The 21760-nt window shown below is 49.4% G+C and overlaps 1 protein-coding gene across 1 annotated transcript in view; it reads left to right on the top strand.

Moving 5' to 3' along the window:
• Positions 1-21760, top strand: part of LOC119373703 (protein jagged-1a) — a 124138-nt gene that overhangs the window by 76217 nt on the left and 26161 nt on the right. The window contains exon 2 of the mRNA XM_037643766.2: positions 21267-21321. Coding sequence (XP_037499694.1) covers positions 21267-21321 — 55 coding nt within the window. The remainder of the gene's footprint in view (positions 1-21266; positions 21322-21760) is intronic.

The raw sequence follows: 21760 nt of genomic DNA, 5'->3' as shown, positions 1-21760 counted from the left end.
TAAATAACACCACATTGCCGAAATTTGTGGAGCTCTGCTACGGCGTCCCTCATAATCATAACGTGGTTTCAGCACGTAAAACCCCATATATTCTCATTGTTAACAAGCGTAGCTTTCGCACAGAGAGAGAAAGACTGCAAACGCACGTAGGTGTTAAAAAAAAAACGGGCCAACTCACGGCGTGGATGAACTCAAGACGATGAACTCAAAACGAACTCAATACTTCGTCGGCACGGCGTCATTAGCCAGAGCCGCCTTTCGTGATGTGCTCACAAGAACGTGCCCATTGTACACTGCTTCCCACGTCTTCGTTATGTACCTCGGCTTGAAGTGCTTCTCGCACACGTAATCAGTCGACTGCAGCACGCGGTCCTTGCGCGGAATCGCATGGCGCCAAACATTCAGGCGTTCCGCATCTCAGGGTGCAGAAAAATCGACTTTTCAGTGCAGGTCTTGTACACAGAGTTGCACCGCGGCACAAAACACTTTTTGCCCATTTCACGGCTTTCTCACTCGAATAGCATGACCTGCCATCGCACAACAAGAATTAAACGAGGAAGCAATGTGGCCACAACTGCTTCGTCACCGTGGCTTGGTCGGAAGAGAGGCCGGCGCGCGCCGCTGTGAGCCTCTTGACTGCTCCTGCCACCTCGCGGCGTGACGGCGCGGAGGAACCGAAGTTCGACGCAGCGAGCGCACGGCGCCGGTGCTGCGTCGTTCCACCTGTACTTCTAACACCGTGGTCCTGGCCTCCATTGTTTTTTCCTACAGGGAACCCTGGGAAGGCTAGGACATAAAATGCGAGCGCCGATGCGCTCCCGACGAGCTCTCACAAGTTCTCTCAAGCTCTCACGAGCTCCGAGAGCTTCCATGATGCTAACCCCATCATGTAGCAACACGCTACCTGTAAATAAACGTTACTGTTAACAGCTCCGGGCTCCTCTCCTCGACATCTCCCCGGGACTCTGGCTGGCTCCGGTCATCTGGGCAGACCCCCGTCTACATCAACTGGATGGCAGCGGTGTGATGCTGCTGACAACTGGAACAGATCAACTGGTCAGCAGCAACGGGATGACCCATGCTTGACTCGGGCCTCAACGATATGGTGAGTGCTTGACTTTCTTTGAGTTTTGCCAGGTTTTAGCTTTTGAAGTTTTCTAAATCTGTGTGTAATCTTCTGTGCGTATAGGCTTCGTTGTACCGCTACCATACGTCACAGCTATTCACCATTTTAGCTTTCATGTTCTAAAACTGGCAGTGTTTTACCGTGCGTCTAGGCTTCGCTTGTTCGCTACCTAACGTCACGGCGGGTAGAAAGTCCTCACTCGTGAAGACCATGGAGTTGGTAAAGAAGCTAGAGAGACCAGACCTCTTACTACTGTGTGAAGAGCTGGGAATTAAGGTTGGGAGAGAAGAGAGAGAGTCACAGCTGATTAAGGCTATTCAGGAATGCGGGGCGGAGGATGATGAAATTGAGGAGTGCTGGGAGGAAGTTGAGAAGAACAAAAGATGGGCTGAAGAAGACAGGATAAATGAGAAAAGGCGATTGGCTTTAGCACTTTATCAGGCATCAAGTAACCCGAATAACGAGAAAGCAGCCTCAGATAAGAAAAAGAAAGGCAGTCCTGCTAAGTCCACGTCTACAGTGAGCCACTCAGAAGATCGAAAGAAAGAAAAGGCGTTTAAGGCTAGGAAGCCGGTTGTATGCCACCGTTGCAAAGAGCTAGGTCACATCGCAATCGGCTGCCGCAAGCCTAGGAATGTTCTCTGTTTTCGGGACAGCAGCGACAATAATCTGGAACAATTGAAACCCCCCATTCAGGAATTAGTTAAGGAAAACGTACCGCGGGACTCTGCCGCAACGTTTGATAGTGTACATCCGTACCCTTTGACAAATGAGGTGACCACAGGGGAACGCCCGTGTGCATGGCAAGTAGTTGAGAATGAAAGTGTGTGTTTGCCATTAGCCCGCGTTGAAAGTGAGGGACCGTTCAAACTGCTCGCCCCGGAAACTTTGGTGTCCCAAAACCTGCCCGAGCATTATCCCTCTCAGAATGATGTGGATATGCTTTCGAAAGGCCTTTGTTTTGGTGACGAATCGGCGGCAGCTATGACGGATCCGATGGCCTGTGAGTCTGCTCATGAGGTTCCGGAAGCAGAAAGCGCTAATGAAGCAGACTGTAAAAGTTCAGATGATGAGGCGCTTAGCTTACCACGAGAGGGAGAGGCGCTCAACATAGCGCGAGGTGATGAAGCGCTTAGATTAGCGCGAGGTGATGACTCTCATCAAGGAGAGACATCTGATGGCCAGCCGGCTGTTTTAGCAAGTGTCGATTGTAGCGTTGTTTCTGAAGCGCAGACAGCTAGAAATAACGCCGAGGATAAGCCAGTTGAGCCGCCTGGAGTTTTGAGCAATGTACTTCCGAGTATTATTGCCGAGTCGGTGAGCGTTCCGTGCCGCCCCGAAAGAAAAAGGCGCCAGCGAAAACTTCGGGGAAAGGGGAAAGGTCCAAGTTGCCTCGAGCGGAGGCTGGAAACCCCGAAAAGGTTCTCTAAAAGTCAAAAGTTACGGGTCTCGCACAAATCGAGATTAGGCATAAAGCGTGTCGCGAGGGCCAAGAAAAAGAGACGCCGAAGTGGTCGCCCGGTTTCATCATCTTTGGTGAAGGCTAAACGGTGGAGCAAAGCGAGGTGGTGCGTACGCGACTGTAACGACAAAGGTCCTCCCCCAAGTTTGCGAGAGAGTGACCGCTGCTCTGGGCGGCCCACAATGAGGAAGCTTAAGCGTCCGGGTGCGTCTTTGTCGAAGTTCGGGGCCCGCGGAACAAGGGTCACCGCCACTGTGTGCTTCGGACAGGTTGGCTTTTTGTCCCTACGTCGCGATCTGGCCCATCGACAGCTGTGGTATGCGCGTCCCCCCAGAGCACGTCTGAAAGGGTGCCGCATTAAATTACGCAGTGTCACGAAGGATACTAAGAATTTGTCTTGTATCCAGTTTTATGTTTTGTTTAGCTGTCTAACGTTTGCATGTCTGCCGATGAGCAAGGACTGTGTCGATTTTTGAAAGTTTTATTTTCCTCCTCATCTTAACTGCAGACATTGAGATATTTGCTAAACTGCTTGTTTGCTTACATTTAGCGAAACCTAACACCCGAGTAGAGGGTTTTGCGCAAGTTGATTTTTAACAGAGAAGTAGGCTGAGGGTAAAAGCCTCTGTATAAACCTTGTGTAAATTGCAGCACACTTGTAAGTATGCGCATCAGTGTAGTGTAGGTTTTTTGTTTCTCTGTTTGTTTTATTTTCATACGCGCAAGTTTGATTTTGAGTTTTACTTATACTGTGAGAGGCGTAATTCATTAACTACCTCCTTTCGTTTTGTTTTGCCCGTAGCACCTGCGTGCCTTGAACGCTGTGAATCTCTCTGGGAAATGATACAAAACGTTAGGCTGTTGATTTGCTTCGCACGTAGTAGGTCTGAGTTTGTTATGGCTTCGTTATCTGATTCTTGATTTTCACGAGTGAGCGCACCAATTGTAAATTCTAGGGAGTTTTACCAAAACTGTAACCTGGCATTTCTCGAGGTCAGTTGAGTGCTCTATGTTTGTTGTGCCTCGGGTCTTGCGTGGTTCGTTTCTGGCGTTTGCTGGCCATGGCTCAGGTCCAGAGATTGGTGCAGCCTGCGTCAACGTCTACAAGGGAGCAGATCTACGGTCTCTGCGGAGTGCTTTGGTGCTGCAACCCCTTCGAGACCTCCTGTGACGGTGGACGGGCTGTTATGATCGGCCTGCCTGGCTTGGCGCCGCTTTGACTCATGAGACGTTGCGGCTAAGACTACCCTGATTTCTTCCGGGTCAGCGGTTCCAGAGATGCCCCAAGAGCGGCGACAACACGAAGGTCGTTCGTCTAATATTCTCAGGTTGTCTGCGCCCCTCGTAAAACCCTTTGGGCACGCCTGACCGACTGACAGTTTAGGAAGAGTTGTTGGCCGTCGAGGCGGCTTGCTTTGTCGTCAAGGTGCCCCGGACAAAGGACCCAGCGTCTGGGAACCGTCTGCGGATGCATTTCCCACGTTCTCCGTGGCGCATTGTTGCCGCTGTTTCCAGAATTCGTGGTCTGCCTCGCGCATACCCATCATTGCAACAGACTACGAAATTGACTTCCACGTAAGACTCAACGTCTTCGTGCTGTGCCGTGTGTGCGCGGTGGGCAGTGTTTTTCCCTCGCCATGGGACGAACTGGACGTGCCTCTTTCTCCTTTCGTGGGTTGGGAAGGAGGCGGCGTTTCACCTTCCCCTTTTGGGGGCGGAGGTGAAGATGGAAATTTTCATTGGACTGTCCTGGCCTCCATTGTTTTTTCCTACAGGGAACCCTGGGAAGGCTAGGACATAAAATGCGAGCGCCGATGCGCTCCCGACGAGCTCTCACAAGTTCTCTCAAGCTCTCACGAGCTCCGAGAGCTTCCATGATGCTAACCCCATCATGTAGCAACACGCTACCCGTAAATAAACGTTACTGTTGAACAGCTCCGGGCTCCTCTCCTCGACATCTCCCCGGGACTCTGGCTGGCTCCGGTCCTCTGGGCAGAACCCCGATCACATCAACGCGGACTTCGAGCAATGACATCATCGTATAAAAGCCGGCAGCTCCACATATACAATATTTGTGTGTGTGTGTGTGTGTGTGTGTGTGTGTGTGTGCGTGCGTGCGTGTGTGTGTGTGTGTGTGTGTGTGTGTGTGTGTGTGCGTGTGTGCGTGTGTGCGTGTGTGCGTGCGTGTGTGTGTGTGTGTGTGTGTGTGTGTGTGTGTGTGTGTGTGTGTGTGTGTGTGTGTGTGTGTGTGTGTGTGTGTGTGTTCAATTTGCAAAAGCCTTGTACTCGTACAGCCCTCTTGTCACCGTGTGTGACGTCACTTGAAGGCTTGTAGCACACGCAGTCCTTCTGTTATCTGCGCGAAGATATGTAGCTTTACATATCAGCGCACATAAAGTTGAAGGACACTACGTGGAGCATGCGCAGAGAGAGGCAGTAGCGGTTCTGCGCATGCGCAGAACGACCGAATGCTTGCCTGGACTGCAGCGAGGTGTATGTTTGGGCTTTGACAAACTGATTATAGTTAGTTTGACATATTCGGATCAACAGCGCGAACGTAAAAGTCGGACACCGGACAGAGAAGAAGTGTGACGCCCCGTTTGTCTCTTCTTTATGGTGTCCATGTTTTACTTTCCCACTGAGTTACACACCCGAGAAGACACGTGTGTTCCACACGTACTAGTCGACACCGCATACATATACTCGTGATGCGGGAAGAGTGGGTCCCCCACTACCACCAGTGGAGCTTCACCGGACATCCGCACTTATGTAGCGGCAGCGAGAGTCCATCGCCAAGGGGCATTCCTTCGGGAGCGGCCCGAAGTCCATTAGCCCGTGAGGAGGCAGGGGCCTGGGTCGAACACGGCCGGCACACAACACGGTAGCCGCGGCAGCGGCGGCAATCGCTAGTCGGGGCCCCCGGGGCGTTCTTCTTAATTGGATTTCCCTCTCGCCCCTCCTCGCATTCTTGCCCTCCCGGCCGAGAAGAAGCTGATTGCGCGTGCGCGAGAAGAACGCACCTCTTCAGCGGCGGTGGCGCCCGGCCAGTCGACCCGATAGCCGCGGTGTGGACACTGTCTGGACGATCGTCTCGTTCGCGCTTTCGAACGAAAACTGGGAGAGGGAAGGCCCGTATGCTCACTTGCTCTCTCCCTCTCTCTCTCGCTGATTTCGGTGCCTCTCTTTTTGCCCCCCGTCCACATCGGAAGCTCTCTTGACACAACTTTCTGCTGCGGCGCTTTTCTTGACACCACGAAAGGGACAAGAGGGTTTGCAAGTAATATTGCGGCAGGCATCTCAAAATGACGGCTTCCTGGAAACTACACGCGAAGAGCCAAGAGTATATAGCAAGATTTGCTCTGTGGTACTACAGGTGTGACACAGTTTTACGTGAGTCCTGCTTATCGTCGTATAGGTACAACGCGCATGGGCAAGAAAGCAGACGGCTAGGAGAACCAATGGGCTTCTTCGATTATTCGTTCCTGACAGACCCGGACTGCCCCAGCTGGTGCCTTCAGCCAATCAGCGTGGCGTATGCAGTGTCTCGAGCTGTCAGGGACGAATAATCGAAGACACCCAATGTTGCAGACGATGCCGACTGCCCTATAAGGTAAAGTCTGGTTTTGTACGCTTTCTCTAACGCATTGTCGTTGTGCGAACCATACGCGCATGCGCAGCAAAATCAGATCGCGAGGAGGCCGGATGTTGCAGGAGACGCTCAGTGTCCTAATACTGCTAATACGTCATTGGTTCTTGACAAAGTACACCTGAGAAGTCACGATGACTAGTCTCCTCGTCGGAACCTTGGCTCTGTAGCGACAGTCTAGCCGATTCCTATAGTTACCGACAAGTGATGAACACTCCCAGTCACTTCCCCGTCTCAGCGTCACTGCCAGTTCGAAGACAGTACGGTCAAATAGTGTTGGACAGTTAATTACACGTCACGAGACAGATACACACACAGACATACGCCCACGTAGACAGACGGACAGATACACACACAGAGAGATACAGACATATACACAGAGAGATACAAACAGACAGACAGATACATACAGAGATACATACAGACAGACACACAGAGGTAGAGACAGACAAATAGACAGACGGACAGACAGATACACACACAGCCATACGCACACATTGGGGCAGACAGACAGATACACACACAGAGAGATACAGACATACACACAGAGAGATACAGACAGACATATACAGATATACATACAGAAAGATAGACACACAGAGATACAGACAGACAAACAGACAGACGGACAGGCAGATACACGCACAGACATACGCACACATTGAGGCAGACAGACAGATACACACACAGAGAGATACCGACATACAGACATACACACGGAGAGATACAGACAAACAGACAGACAGATACATACAGAGATACATACAGACATACACACACAGAGAAATACAGACAGACATGCACACACACAGAGACAGACAGAGAGGTAGGCAGGCAGATACACAGAGACAGATACATACAATTAGAGACAGACAGACAGACACACGCACACACACACACACACACACACACACACACACACACACACACACACACACACACACACACACACACACACACACACACGCACACACACACGTGGTTGCAGCGGTGGGACCTGTTCGGAGTTCAATTTGAATGCGTAATGGACCTGATGAAGAATGTGGCGGCGACAAATTCCTCTGGTCGCCCTACAACACAAGAAAAAGGAAACCTCGAGCGACCGGACGCGGCGGTAGCCTATCGGCAACGACGATCGCATAAATTCGCGGCAAAGATTGTATAATGGGAGACTGGGGTGGCCACCGCCGTTTGCAGAGATAGCGTGCGCAGTTTTTTTCGACGTCGTTTCTTTTTTCTTTTTTTTCTAGTTTTATACCCTAGTTTAGAATGTACTTTCGTGCCTTCTGGCTAAAGGTTTCGCTCCCAAAGTCTTTAAGGGCGTGTGCTCCTTTAGAACCGGCGTGATTAAAGTTTGCGCCGGACATTTCAATGACCTGGAAGTAGTTTTACGAGCGCTTGTATGTGCGTGTGCTACTGCGATTTGAGCGAACGACAATCCAGAACTTTTCTTCCTTTCTTTTTAACGCTCTCTATGGACATTACCACACTTCTTTTTTTATATTTCCTAAGGGCCCTGTCGGGCAATAAAGGTGCAGGGGGACGGTGGGGTGCGGATAGTGGACAAACACCTTCATCAATAAAAATCAATACAATGCTAAGCACAAGCAATCAATTCCTACAAACTTTTATAAATATACTAAGAAATCGCCTGGGCAGTTATACTAAGTGCACTATGTGTACAGAAGAACGTCGGGCTGTAGACATCTCAGAAGTCTGAACAGTTTCAAAATACGTTAATAATATTGCCATGGAGTTCAGTAGGTTTAAAAGCTGAAGGCTCGTGTAACTATATATACAGCACAGTGTTGAATCGCAAGATTCGTGATTCGTGAGAAAAGAATCGTCCCTAGTTGGTGTTAGATTTGTTAGATTGTGTTAATTAGAGATCGATAAGAGATGTCTTTTTGTTCTATAGAATGGGGATCACGATAATGAAGACGATGGTAATGGTCCGCAACGCGGGCGGGGCGCTTCCATCAGCATTCAGGTCCATTTTTCCCATGCTTCTTTGTTGTGCGTTGCGCAGTGTTAAATACCGAAACAGGCTTATTATATATGTTACATTTGGCAATCAGCCTTCTTTATCATATCTGTACAGAATCAATATTGTCGCGATACTGATCAAACCCCCCCTCCCCTTGCGGCCCCCGTTCTACGACACCGCAAGCGCACTTTCCTGTACGACAGCCAAGCCCTCGGTGCAGACGTGAAAGAACGGGGAAATAGCAAATTTTGTTAATACTTTGCATGGTTTTGAACTCCGAAGACATATTTTGGCACTGTGTAAGAGCATGCCAGATCTATTCTGTGACAACAGCATTCATCAATGACTCAGCACTCGCAAGCACTGCGGCTTGATCCCGCCGATAGCTGCGTCATCGCGTGACCACCACTGAATACCCACGACCAAGGGGATCAACCATGACTCATGACTTTCACGTTATGCACAAGGCTCAAAGAAGGACATCCCGTTTTCTGCAGCGCACATTCCTAAAGCAGACGACACGGATTGCCAAAAACCACGCATACTCGTAAGCCTGTTAACGCCGGTAGCACGACGCGGAATGTACTAACGGACACGACTTCAACGTCGATATCATGAACAACATGCCGTATCGGTCCTGGACGACAGCACTCACCAATGACTCAGCACTCGCAAGCACTGCGGTCTATTCCAGGCGACAGCTGCGTCATCGCATGGCCACGTGAATACCCCAAGAGGATCAACCATGACTCATTCCTTTCACGGTGTGAACAAGGCTCAAAGACGGACATCCTGTTTTCTGCAGCGCGCATACCACAAGCAGACGACACGTAGACTCGTATGCCTTCTGTTGGTATAGCGCCGGTAGCAGGCGACGAGGAATGTGTTAACGGACATCACTTCGACGTCTTACTACATTAACAGACCTCACATACGCTGGGCGCTTTGTACAGCTCATCCGAATATAGATTTATCTCTACGGAATGACATCAGGTTCGCGGGAACTTCAGTGGCGAGTCACAATCGAAACGGCCCGTCATGCACCGCGGGGGGTGCTCGAAGTGAAACCGGGAGTCCTTGGTACAGGACGTCACAGATTTCCGCTCCCGTGGTGTGTCTTTGTTCGTAAAAGCGTCAAGACCACAAAAACAAACAACAACAAAAGAAAAGGCTATCAGGAACGGGGTGTGCGGTTGTCAAAGTGAAATTTATCGACACTTGTATAGAAGAGACCAACGCACACTGCCTCGCAAGTAGTACGAAGCTGCGGAAATGCCGACCGCGTCAGTTGAACTTGAAAAAAAAAAGGAGGGCTCCGTTTTCTTGGAAGCACCTTCATTTCGTTTCTCGAACCTGTCTGTTTGTCGCTGCCGAAAAGAAATAGCGTAGACTTGGCTGAGTGAAAAAGGTGCGTTGCGGCGGTGGCTGAGTAAGATAGAGGGTTCTTCAAGCGAGAATAGAATCGGAAAAGAATAAATCCCGGAGAATACTCCCTTGTGGGCGCTAAAGGTAGCCACGGGGTTTCTATAGAACGTTCGTGAATCAGCTTACAGGACACTGCTGTTCAGAATGAACTGACCAGCGCTCACTCGATCGAAGATACGTATCTGTGCATGCTCACCGTTCCTAGTGAAGTCACTTGGCAAGAGAAACCACGGCTGTAAGTGTTAAGTGTTTGAGCCGCAAAATCAGCAATGAACTTTGAGGACTAAACTAAATTCCCCTATACGCAACTTGCGATAGGCCACTACTGTATGTAAATACTAAATACTATATTGGTTTGATAAATTTTTACATCAGCGTAAAGGAACGTTAGTGCCCACTTGAAAACACATAACGCTGAGATACAATGGAAACCCGCAGTTAGAAGGTTCGTCCATGCTCCGAGAGTCGAAGCCGGTATACCATTGGTCTTTCAGAGTGCTCGACCTACCAATTGACTGACCGAGGTGGTAACCGATGGCGTAGGTCTACAGTTAATTGGCAACTCGATTACCTCGCTCCAGGCATACCAGCCGCTAATGTATACTGCTAGTTGGAGCCTCGCTCAGCAATTACCCAGGAATCTGGTTCCGGGTTCGATCTCCGAAACGGGATAAGCGCTCCAACCGCGAAGCTTTAATTTATGTATAACTTGTTCTTGAACCAAGGAAACCGTGTGGGGCTCTCTTGTGACATTGTACTGTGTTCGGGCCGATGTCAACTTCAGATTATGATCATGATGACTTGAAATCATCCTTTGTGACGGTTGGAGTGCACGATGTACGGCGACCAGACTTACTCCCCCAAGCGACCACCTATCGCCAAGTTATCCCAGCCACAGATCTCAAAGGTTATCCTTTTGTGTGAACTGTGAGCGCCAGATTCAATACAGGGAGCCGGAAACAAACGTCATGGCTGACATGTTTCAGACGCTACGTCCATATTTCGATTTTGTACATGAAATAAGTATTCTTATAGCGCTACTGTGCAGGCAGTGGCGTAGCCAGGGGAGTGGTTGGGGGGTTCACCCCACCCCCCTCTCACAATGTTTACATTTTGTATGAGTACACACACACACACACACACACACAAACACACACACACACACACACACACACAAAGTTGGTGTTCCTACCCCCCCCCCCCCAAAAAAAAAAAAAAAGATATCTGTGGCTACGCCCTTGCACGTAGGTTCCTTCACCGGTATTCGAATAATGCTTTCGTGTATGTCTTCAGATAAGGCAAGCGCAAAGGTGTAAGAAGATAAAGAACGAAAGAGACCAAAAGAAGAAATAAACAAGAAACCAAACAAAGGTGGTGCCGTCCGTACCCGCCTGCTCTCGGAAATCTCAAGACAGGTAGCGCGCCGACTGTGTATACGTAAAACCTGTCCCCCCGCTCGGTGTTACAGCGAAGGAAGGAGCAACGAGACTTTCTCGTTGTGCGTGCTTCTTCACAAGTCTCGATAAGGGAATCGCCCTAGGGTAGCGAAAGAGTCTGGGGTGTGTATAATGGAGGATAGCGGGAGGAGGAGTGGGGCGAGAGGAAATGCCAATCTCGTTGACCGAAGGCGGTTCGCGGAGAAGTTGCTCTCATTTTCTCCGCAGACGACCGCACGCACATGCGCGGTACACACGGAGCGTCTTGCTGTAGCGACCTGTAAGGATGCGAGTCAATAGCCAAAGGGGAAGAGGGAGGGGAGGGGGAGGGGAGGCACGGAAGAAGGAGTAGCAGCGCGGCGCGCTGGGCGCTTTGCATCGAAGCAGCGGCGCGAAGCATTCCGGGGAGGAACGAGAGGGGAGAGGAGGTTGCAGATAGGACATACGGCGAAACCATGAAGGAAGCAAAACATAAGGAGGAAGAGTGCATTACGTCACACAGCTATGAGCTTCAGCAGACGATCCGTGGTCACTCTGCTCGCTATTTTGCGGCCTCGTAGTATATCGGCCCAGCGACATGTGATCTCCGAGACGCAGCGTATTGGCCGAGAACGACTGCACGTGCATTGTGACGGGGCGATCACGCGTCCCGCCGATATTATTTCCCCCCTTTCTTTTTCGTTTTTAACTTTCAAATTTCGATTCTGCCGCGATAGACGCTACCTGCCTCTTCAGTTTTCACCTCTCCATGGTGTTAGCGCAGCACGATTGTTGAAGCCAGAAAGGCACTTAGTATCGGTTCTTTTTGGTAAATCCTGACTTGCCACTTATATGACTCTCTCTTTAAAGGGGCACGTTGACTCCCCGAGGGGAGTATAATGATCTCCAAAGAGAGTTCACGTGTGTCCTTAAGGAGAGTCATATGCGTGGAAAGTCAGGACACAAAAGAGAGTCAAAGGACTATCTTATTTCTTAGTGTATAGACATCCTTACTATCGGTCCGTAGTGTCCTTAGTATGGGTACTAGTATTAATTATTGTAACAGCGCCTCACAATCGCTATCTCTCTCAGAGGAGGTCGCGTGTTGAGCCGATACAGGGACTGAAGGCGAATTGGGAGGGACTGAAGGCGAATAGAATCGCTTTGAGAAAAGTTTCTTTCGCTTGCAAAGGTTGACTGCATGACATAGTGCTCTCTCTTTCTCTCCTAATAAATAGGAGTAAGGACAGCGCGAAATACAAGGATTACCGAAGAACACACACGCAATGATCCTAGATTTATGTATTTCTCCGTGGTGCGGCCGCCGCCGAGCGCAAGGGAGATGCCACAGAGAGCAAGTGGGGGGAAGGGCTTCGCTCTTTATCGCGTCTTCTTCTTCTTCTTACGCCTCCTCGCGTTGGTCTCGTCGCTACGGTATGGTAGCCACCATAGCTACGGATTCCGGTCTTTTGAAAGGGGTGCTTTAGAAAAGGAAAACGAGATAGAAAAGCAGTGTGAGGCCAGCGGTGGAGTTCACGCAAGCGCACGGTAGCTAGTTTTGGGCGCTGCCATGAACGAAGCGCGTGACAGTGGTGCGCAGGCTGTTGCTGGGTGGATGGAGAATCGGAAGACCGGCGAAACACCTGAGAATGTGCTTTCAGTCGCTGGAGGTGACGGGCGAAACGCGGAGACGCGCGTCACGCACGTGCCGTGCTGTCATGCACGCGACAAAATAAGCTTAGACTCAAAAGAAAATAAAATGAAAAAATGAAAAACATAGTCGACGTGTTGTGTTGAAAATCGATGTTCAGTGAGCAGCGGGAGTCACGGAGGATCAAAAGTCAACGCCTTCGCCACGCTTCGGTCGTTTGTGTCGTCTACGAAACTTTTTCTTTTTTTTTTGCGGTGTACGTGGAGGTGTTCTCCTACACAGCTAGCTGTAACCAGTATAGCGTAGCCAGAAATTTTGTTTATTTTTCGGGGGTGGGGGACGTTCAACCATACTATACGTATGCTTGTACGTGCGTTTGTATGTGTGCCTGTACGCATGCAAAATTTAACAATTTCGGGAAGACGGGTCAAACCCCCCCCCCCCCCCCCCCCCCCCCCCCCCTCGGCTACGCCACTGGCTGCAACAGCCTATTTGGGAAGCGATGGATAACCACATAGAATGAAAAAAAAAAATGGCTGAATTCACCGTGAAAATTGTTCACAGTAAAAAAAAAAAAAAAGAAGTTAGGCGCGCGACCACGGATGCACGCATGCAAGTCAAAGCGAATATGTTGTCTTTATTCCTCGACTTACCTTCATGTTTGCGAGCCAAATGTATTCGCTATGGACGATTGACAATCACGTTCACGACGAAGACATTGTGGTGCTGCGCGTCAGCCTTGAATGAAATTTCAGTGACTAATAGCCAGAATAATCTTTGTTCCCCTGGTTGCTGGCTTACTGTAACCTCTGTCGACAGAATAGGAGGGGAGGGGGGGGGGGGGGTTGTACGCAGGTAAAGGAAGAGCGCTATTTCTTCTCATGCGTACCCTTTTTTTTTTTATCCAGAAAACAACCATTCGTTTGCTGTGCACCAAAACATCGTCATTTATTGCAAAAGACTTCTGCGAAATCCCGCAAGGTGGCGGAAGAAAATGCGTTGGTCCCGGGTTCGATCCCCGTACCAGGACGAATTTTTCGGCAACTTAGAAGCATGGATTCCCTTGTGGCTTCGTGTTACAAACGGCTGCTTACCGATTTCAATTTCTTAACAGTCATTTATGTACTTCAATAACCGTGGAACATTTCCAATTGGCTCAGAGAGTCTCTTTCACAGCTTCCTTCACCTTCATACTAGAACAGCTGTGTCTTTTCGTCGAGTCATGAACGTTCCTAAAGTCACACAAGCCCGAGTCTGCGCCAGCAAACTCGTGTCACTTCTCAAAGCTTGCAGGGACGAACTTTCTGGCCTCGAGGCTTTATAAAAAGCACGCAATGACTTGTCTCACTATTTAACTTTTTTTTTTTTAAGAAAAGGTGAGCTTATTGCTGAGGAGGCAATGAAAGAGAAGCAGTCGCCATTTACGCACTGCGAGCAAAAAAAAAAAAAACAAACAACAAAATGGGCGGCGGCCGTCGGGTGATTAATGCATTCGACGTTTCCGGTGACACTAATGGACAGTCGAGAATCGAAGGTCACATGCGGGCGAAGACGAAACGCGCGCTCGAATTATTTTCGGCTCATGCAGTTCAAGTTGAAAACGAAACAAAACAAGAACAAAAAAAAAAAAAAAAGAAAACGAGCGCTTGGAGGTAGATGAAAGCAGGCCGGGGACACCACGGAAAAGACATTTGGTTACACTTCGACTCTCAGCAATGCGGTGTCAGCATGCAGTTAGCGTGATTGAACGGACGATGAAACAGAAAAAATAAAAGTAAGAAACGAAATGTTATGGGCGAGTTTTTTAGAACCTGTCTTGGAACGAAGAAAAATTAACGACGTTAGAATATCTCGGGGAGGGCTGGGGAATTCAAAAACGATTGCGCGTCCATCCCCTGCCAAGGAGGGACTCGACCGCATGCCACCCAGAATTCTTTATTATTTTTGTTTCATTCCAAACGGTATACACCTCTGCATCGCGCTGGTTTGGCGACTCTTTCATCGCGATAGGACGAATGACGAAGCGACCTGCCGCGAGACGCGCCATTCAGGTGCGGAGAGATACGGGGGTGACGAAGCGGAGCTGTCCGGGAGACCGCCATTCAGTTGCAGAAAGATGGCGCCCTGACTCCCTCTACCCTCTCTCCGATGCAATGGTGGGCGCGATCTCATGCCGAATGCTCCGAAACGTGTGTGTGTGTGTGTGTGTGTATGTGTGTATCTGTCTCTGTGCGTCCGTCCGTCTTTACGTCTGGGTATATGTCTGTATGTATGTCTGATTCTCTGTGTATGTATCTCTGTGTATACGTCTGTCTGTCTGTCTGTCTGTGCGTGTGTGTATCTGTCTGTCTGTCTGTCTGTGTCTGTGCGTGTGTGTATCTGTCTGTTTCTGTGTGTCCGTCCGTCCGTCCGTCCGTCCGTCCGTCCGTCCGTCTGTGTATCTGTGTCTGTATCCGTGTGTGTATCTGTCTCTCGGCCTGTGTGTGTGTGTGTGTGTGCGCGCGCGCGCGTGTGTGTGTGTGTGTGTGTGTGTGTGTGTGTCTGTCTGTCTGTCTGTCTGTCTGTCTGTCTGTCTGTCTGTCTGTCCGCCCATCTGTGCATCTGTATGTCTGTATCTCTGGGTGTGTATCTGTCTGTATCTCTCCCTGTGTGTGTGTGAGAGAGAGACGTTTATGTACACATCAGGCGAGGATGTGACTTATGAGACCTGGCCTCCGTCGGTCGCTCTGGCAAGGAGGAGGCTCTTGTGGTCTCGTCGCGCATAATCATCTGTTCTCGCGGGACATTAAAGGAAAAGAAGCGCCGGGGATAAGAAATTTTCATCGTTCCGCGGTCGCGCCGCGTTATCTGTCGTCGGAATCGGGCTCATCTCTCCCACGCATACTCCGATCGTTTTCATCTTCTGATTCTATCTCACAATTTGCGTGGGTGGGTGACCACGAAAATAGCGATGGCGACCTCATACAGAACAGTGATGCAGCGGTAAAAAGCATAGCGACGATTAAGTGAACAAGTGATAAGGGAAATGTCAGCTCAGGAGAAGTTGCGAAAAAATGTTGTTATAACAGCCGTATTTCGGAACACCAGTCATAATTTTTTTTTTCTTCGGCTCGAAGTTGGCAAACGGAGCCATAGCCGCGCTAGTTGGCGCTGCCTTAAAGCGCCGAATTTTTCCTTCATGGTTATTATTATTATTATTATTATTATTATTATTATTATTATTATTATTATTATTATTATTATTATTATTATTATGTGTACGCCACCTGGACATGTTCAAATCTGACCTACCAAATGCGTGCGTTTCGTTCTGCCGCTTCCCTAAGCGACATCAATGTTATGAGGTGAAGCCTACTTAAGCACTTCGAACTACTTCTTACATTTAAGCGAGCGATACGGGCTGCTTGCGCAAAGTGAATTGTGAAAACGCGGTATAGGGAACGATATATCTATGCAAAACTATTCGTAGCAGCATGTGGTAATACATTGAGTGTAGTCACTATACATGTTACATTTCACGTTTCTTTCCTAATTAACCCCTGCGATGCAAAGACGCCTTGTATGCTGCCTTGCATGAACACCAGTAATGCGACTCCACACCACGGCTGTAAACCAAACAAAACGAAATGGCATTGTTCTATCTTACTTGATCACATCAACATCATGATTTTTGTTGACAGGGCCTTCGAAACGACGCGGTGACGTAGTTGTAGTTGTAGTAACTTAGTCTGTTTTATTTTACAATAAAGTACTGTGTCATATGTCGCACTGCAGGATACTATCTCTTTTAAAATTTTCTTTCTTCTTCCTTAATACAAGGTTCTACTTCTACGATGTCATCTTATCTAGACTTGTAACAACACCGGCTCTATATTACTCTATGCCCCCCTCCCCCCTTTTTTAACCAATATCCGAAACGTCTATTACTTATATCAACCTCTGACCAGTTAATACTTTCATCCAACCTGAAACACTCAGCACGCATTAAAGACGCCCAAAGAGTGCCAAGGCTGTGTTGGAGAGCTTTTACCCGAAGTTACGAATTTTACGTTCCCCTCGACAAAGTGACGGCCATATATGTCCCGTCTGCCAACCTGTCAGTAGTCTTCCAGTCAGCCCACGCCAACCTGACGGACGTGTGTCTGTGAAGCGCATGTCACAATACGAGCGATAGAGAGTGACAAGCGACGCTTGTATCGCGACGCAAGCGCTTTGCCAACACAACGACAAAACGTCAGTCAGTCGCCCGGAGGTTGACTGCTGACTGAATGACTGACGGGGTCTAGCAGACGGGGACGTCACGTCGCATTGTGTATAAAACGACGTCTCCGACTGCGACGGTGATTTCCCGTCACCGCAGCCGACAGAGTCTCCTCGACCAGGAGTCGGCGAGGTGGGATTCGAACCCGGCGGCGGCGGCCGCCGCCGGAGACACGCGTCGGCGGAAACCTTGAGACGCAATGAGCGAAGGACGCGGCGGAAAAGAAAGTGAAGCAAATAGAACGAAGAGATCCGTGCGGAAACACGAGAGGTTTCGCCTTCTTCCTGTCTTTTTTTTTCTGCTCACTTTTTTATTTCGTGTGTGTCGGGCTGTCGAGCCGAGCCAAGCCCAAGCCAACGGCTGGAGACCAGACATGTCGAGGGAGGAGTTGAGGGGGTGACACAACCAGGCCCTAGCGTGTCGCGTGGCGCAAGCGGCGAGAGCAGTGAAAGCTCCTCGTCGGAAATGAGGAAGAAGACAGAGAGGAAGGAATCTAAAAAACGCGCCTCAAGGTGAAGAGGAAACTTCGAGGAAGCAGCCTTCCGCCTTCCGGAAGTAATCAAGAACACATTTCCCCTCCCTCCCCGCGGCGGCTGTGGCACGACACGACGTGCGAGCGGTACCGACGGAAGGAAGGCCGTGAAAAGTAATTTTGAGAATTCGTTCCTTGTTTTATTTCGACGTCTCCTCCCCTCCAGCGTCTTCTCCCGAAAGAAATCGCGGCGTTCTGCAAGCGAGGGGGCCTATACTATACGTCGACCGCGTGATAAGCCTCCTAAAGCCGACGCACGGATGATTAAAAAAAAAATAAGAAATGTGGAGAGGAGGTTGTGATTTGCCAGAAAGCGCGAAGCCGCCGCTTTGCCGCGGGGGTGGCTTGCCTGTGTCGCGCGCTCCCTGTCCGGAAGAAGAAGATGAAGAAGAAGCTGGCAAGAAGGAGGAAGTCGGGCTCTATTTATAAGAATACGAAACTAGGAGGAACGCGTGTGCATCCGCGGCGGTGTCGTGCGGGAGTGGGAAGCCTGTAGGTTGCCAGAGAGGGGGTGGAGGGAGGAGTTTTTTTTTTCGTTTTCTTAAAAAAAGAACGTGAGTAATTAGGAAAAAAAAAAGAGAGAGGGCGCGACCTAGAAGCCGCGCTTCCTTTGAGAACTTACGAAATGAAATTCCTTCTGCGACGACAGAAAAGAAAAATAAAGAAAAAAAAAGGCAACCAAAAGACCTTGCACGTGCCAGCGCGTGCTTATTCCAGACCGCGGGTGAGACGGCCACGGTAAAAAGGCGGTCTGTGAGCGCCACAAGAGGAATTAAAAGAGAAAAAAAAATGGGCGTGGGGGAGCGATAGCAGGTTCCAAGTTAGTGAAAAAAAAGTAAGCAAAGCTTCGTTTTAAATGAGCGTGAGCCAAGCACGTGGTACAAGAGAGAAGACGGGAAAGCTGCTACGCTAAGAGGGCTTTGGTGGCTCTCTCTCTCTCTCTCTCGACTTTAAAGGGACACTAAAGGCAAATAACAATTTATGTCAGAGTGAAAGCCCAATGTATGACAACTTCTAAAACGGCAATATTATCACCAGCAGTGCCCTACTTACCGAGAAATTAAGCTAAATGTATCACATGACGAGCGCCACGAGTGGGACATTTTCGAAGTGATCCCGATGACGTAGGGAAGTCGGCCTGCAATAAATCACTAGTAATCAAACTAGCAGCAGTAAAAAAAGAACATTTCGAGCATCAAAAGACGTAATAAAATGCTGTTTGTTCGTTTCCGCTTGATTCATGGAAAACAAAACCTCCGTGGCGTTGCCATGGGGAACGGCGCGCGTGGTTCGAAGGTTCCGTTTTCGCCGAACTGTGCCGCTGTGCCTCGCCCGTCTCAGTGGTAGTTTCGGCATCGCGTACTGCCGTGCGTGTTTTGCGCGCTCGTGAAGGTCGCTCTGACAGAAAGTTCGACAAAATGCCGCATGCGTGTCATATTGCCGGATGCCCGAATGGTGCACAACGCCAGTGCTGCAGCAAGGAAACCGGTGTGTCTTTTCACTGGGTGCCGCGGAATGAACCCTTACGCTCGAAGTGGCTTAGTGACATGCCATTGCGCCAGTGTGCTAAACAGTCAAAACCTCTGCGTGTGTGCTCGCTGCACTTTCGTACTGAGGATTACGAGACCAACCGCAACTTGGTGACGGCTTTGAATGTGCCCATCCGAGCAAGTCTTTGCCGCAGCGCCGTTGTTGCTACTGTGGGTCCCGCTACTTCCGCTCGGCTGCTACTAGTGTCGGCGGCCGCGCAGTACAAGCGGGCAACGTTGGGCATGGCAGCAGTGACGTATGAGAGTCGTATTTTCAGGCGGGAGATTTGAAGCGCGCTAACGCGATGCGGACCACTAAAAACGTGATTTTATTTCAAAATAAGCACTTCCTTGGCACAAAAGCAGCGCTACGAGGTTTCTGGACCGCTATTTCAGCAATCAACGTCGACTTAATATTTGCCTTTAGTGTCCCTTTAAGAAACCCCCACGCCGGTGCTATAAGCGCGAGCACAGGAGTCAACCTTGTGGTACCGACTAGGGGAAGCCATAGAGCATCCCCTAGATAGATGGATGAATGAATAGGAGGCGCGAGATCGAGGCAAGTGGAGCGCACACGGCGAGCTGCGTCGGTAGGTGCGCGGGAGGACTCGGTCACGACGAAACGACGCGCCCTAAAAACCTTCCGGGAGATCTTTTTAAATGAAACGCGCATGCGGTTCGAGTCAGCCGGTTGCAGCCCCCCGTCCCGGACCACATCAGCCATCGTCCCCCACCGCCCTCCACTATACCTGTCTATTTGGGACTCGCTTGCTCCAGGAAAAAAAATTGGTCCCCACGAGGATAGGATGACTGCATGCACGCGCGGCGGACGACCGCTTCCGGTTCCGGCCTGATCGCACGAACGCGCGCCGCCGAGAAGGGAATGAGAGGGAGAGTGGCGGCGAAATCAGCTTTTAAAAAATGAATCCCGGGTTCTGGTTATTTCTAGCTTTGTCGCTGGTTCGGTGTTTGTCTTTATTTCTTTCGGTAGGACCAATGCAAGGCGAAACAAAAGGGCGCTATAATTAGACTTGTATCGAACATGCTTTAAAATCACAGACGATGTCTGCTGGCGCAGAAGGCTTTCTTTGTGTCTTGCATGTATGCCAATCTTGAGTTCATGAACAGGGTTATTGGCAGCACAGTAGGAACACAAGCGAGTTCCACAGCGCTGTCAATTGGCGACAATGCTCGAGCGCGCGTCTTTTATTAGCATACACTGCCGTATGTATCCCGACCGGCCGGTTACCGAAAAATCGAGCTTAATGATCCTTGTTTGCGTCGACCATTAGATGCTGATGCATTCAACGCAATGAAGGTACCAAGCGACAGTGATCTCATGGGATAATTGACGCGCAAGCCGCACTTTCACAGCCACTGGTGCTAACTGCTATAAGAACTATGCAGTGCAGCAGTATACAGTCCGTAAGTCTTCCTTCCGCATACACCAACCGATGGTATCCAGCTCTTCGATGCAGCTCAACTTGTTGAGAGCAAAAAAAAATATGTGGGGCGGGAGGCGTTCTCGCGAGGCATCGACAAGTGAGAACTGTTTCACAATTCAGGAAATCGTTGGCCGACGACTGCGTGAATGTTTTGCCCCAGTCGAAGCTGACAGCTTCAAGCATGGCTTCAGGCCTTCGCAAGCTGTGTCACACTGACCGCAGCAGCGTGTTTTATTCATTATTATCCCTTCCTAAAGTTCGCGAGGAACGCATCAGTTTAAGTGCTTTTTTTTTGTTTTTTTGGGGTCGTGCGACATCACATTTGCAATAGAAAATCATCAGACAGGGATACCTTGCTTTGCGCGTGCGATAATTTCCTGAGACATAACTGTTAAGGAGTTTTCCAGCATTGCACTTATGCTCTACAAAAAGCTGCAATCTCTCGCAGAACTCGATAGTGATTCACTCCTGCATTTTATACTGAATCCTCTTTCACGAACGACAAGTTGCACTATTAAGCTTTTGTCAGTTATAACACAGAGCATTGTGTCATTTTGGTGGGATTTCTGGGTTGTCACGGGCTTTCTTGTTTCAGGCTTTCTTTGCTTCCACGCCAGTGTCCTCAGCAATTAAACATTTTTTGCCTTAAACAACTGATTACAGTAACGTGTATTACAGGTGTATGTACATGCATGTTCACACGTGAGTGCCATTGTATCGTATGTTATCTGCTGTCGACAAAAACATGGTTGCTTACCTTTCGTTTCTTCTTTCTATTTTTTCGCAGAGATCGTTCACGCTCATCCTGGAGGCGCTACATCACAACAACTACACTGAACCCTGTGAGTACATTACACCAGCCTTCTATGTTAATACCTGTACTATACACGGTTACAACCTAAGTAATAAATGGCAGCTCCTCCCCCTGCCGTCGCTGTAGCTGCCATAGACAATTGGCATGAGCCGTCCAACTGCGATGACTTATTTTCGTGACGTAGAGCACTTCTAGAGTGATTCAGATAGCTGACTTTTCCATATAGATCTACGTTTGTGTCACTGGTTTTAGGACAGAAACTTGAACGTCCTGGTAAATTTCATCAGGGATTCCGGCATCGCTGCTCAGCCAACCTAATGTTTTAGGTGCTAACGACGAACATTTAACTCTTAATATGCGTAGTAGTTACATTAGTCGAAAAGAAGTACGGTTCGAGCAGAAACAAGCTAGCACCACTCTCACAACTGAAGGGCAGGCGCGCCGCGGTTGGGCGGAGCTGAATCCCT

This window comes from Rhipicephalus sanguineus, chromosome 11, assembly GCF_013339695.2.
Source record: "Rhipicephalus sanguineus isolate Rsan-2018 chromosome 11, BIME_Rsan_1.4, whole genome shotgun sequence".
Lineage (NCBI taxonomy): Eukaryota > Metazoa > Arthropoda > Arachnida > Ixodida > Ixodidae > Rhipicephalus > Rhipicephalus sanguineus.
The sequence above is the reverse complement of the archived record's forward strand: the minus strand, read 5'-3'. Positions and strand labels throughout refer to the sequence as shown.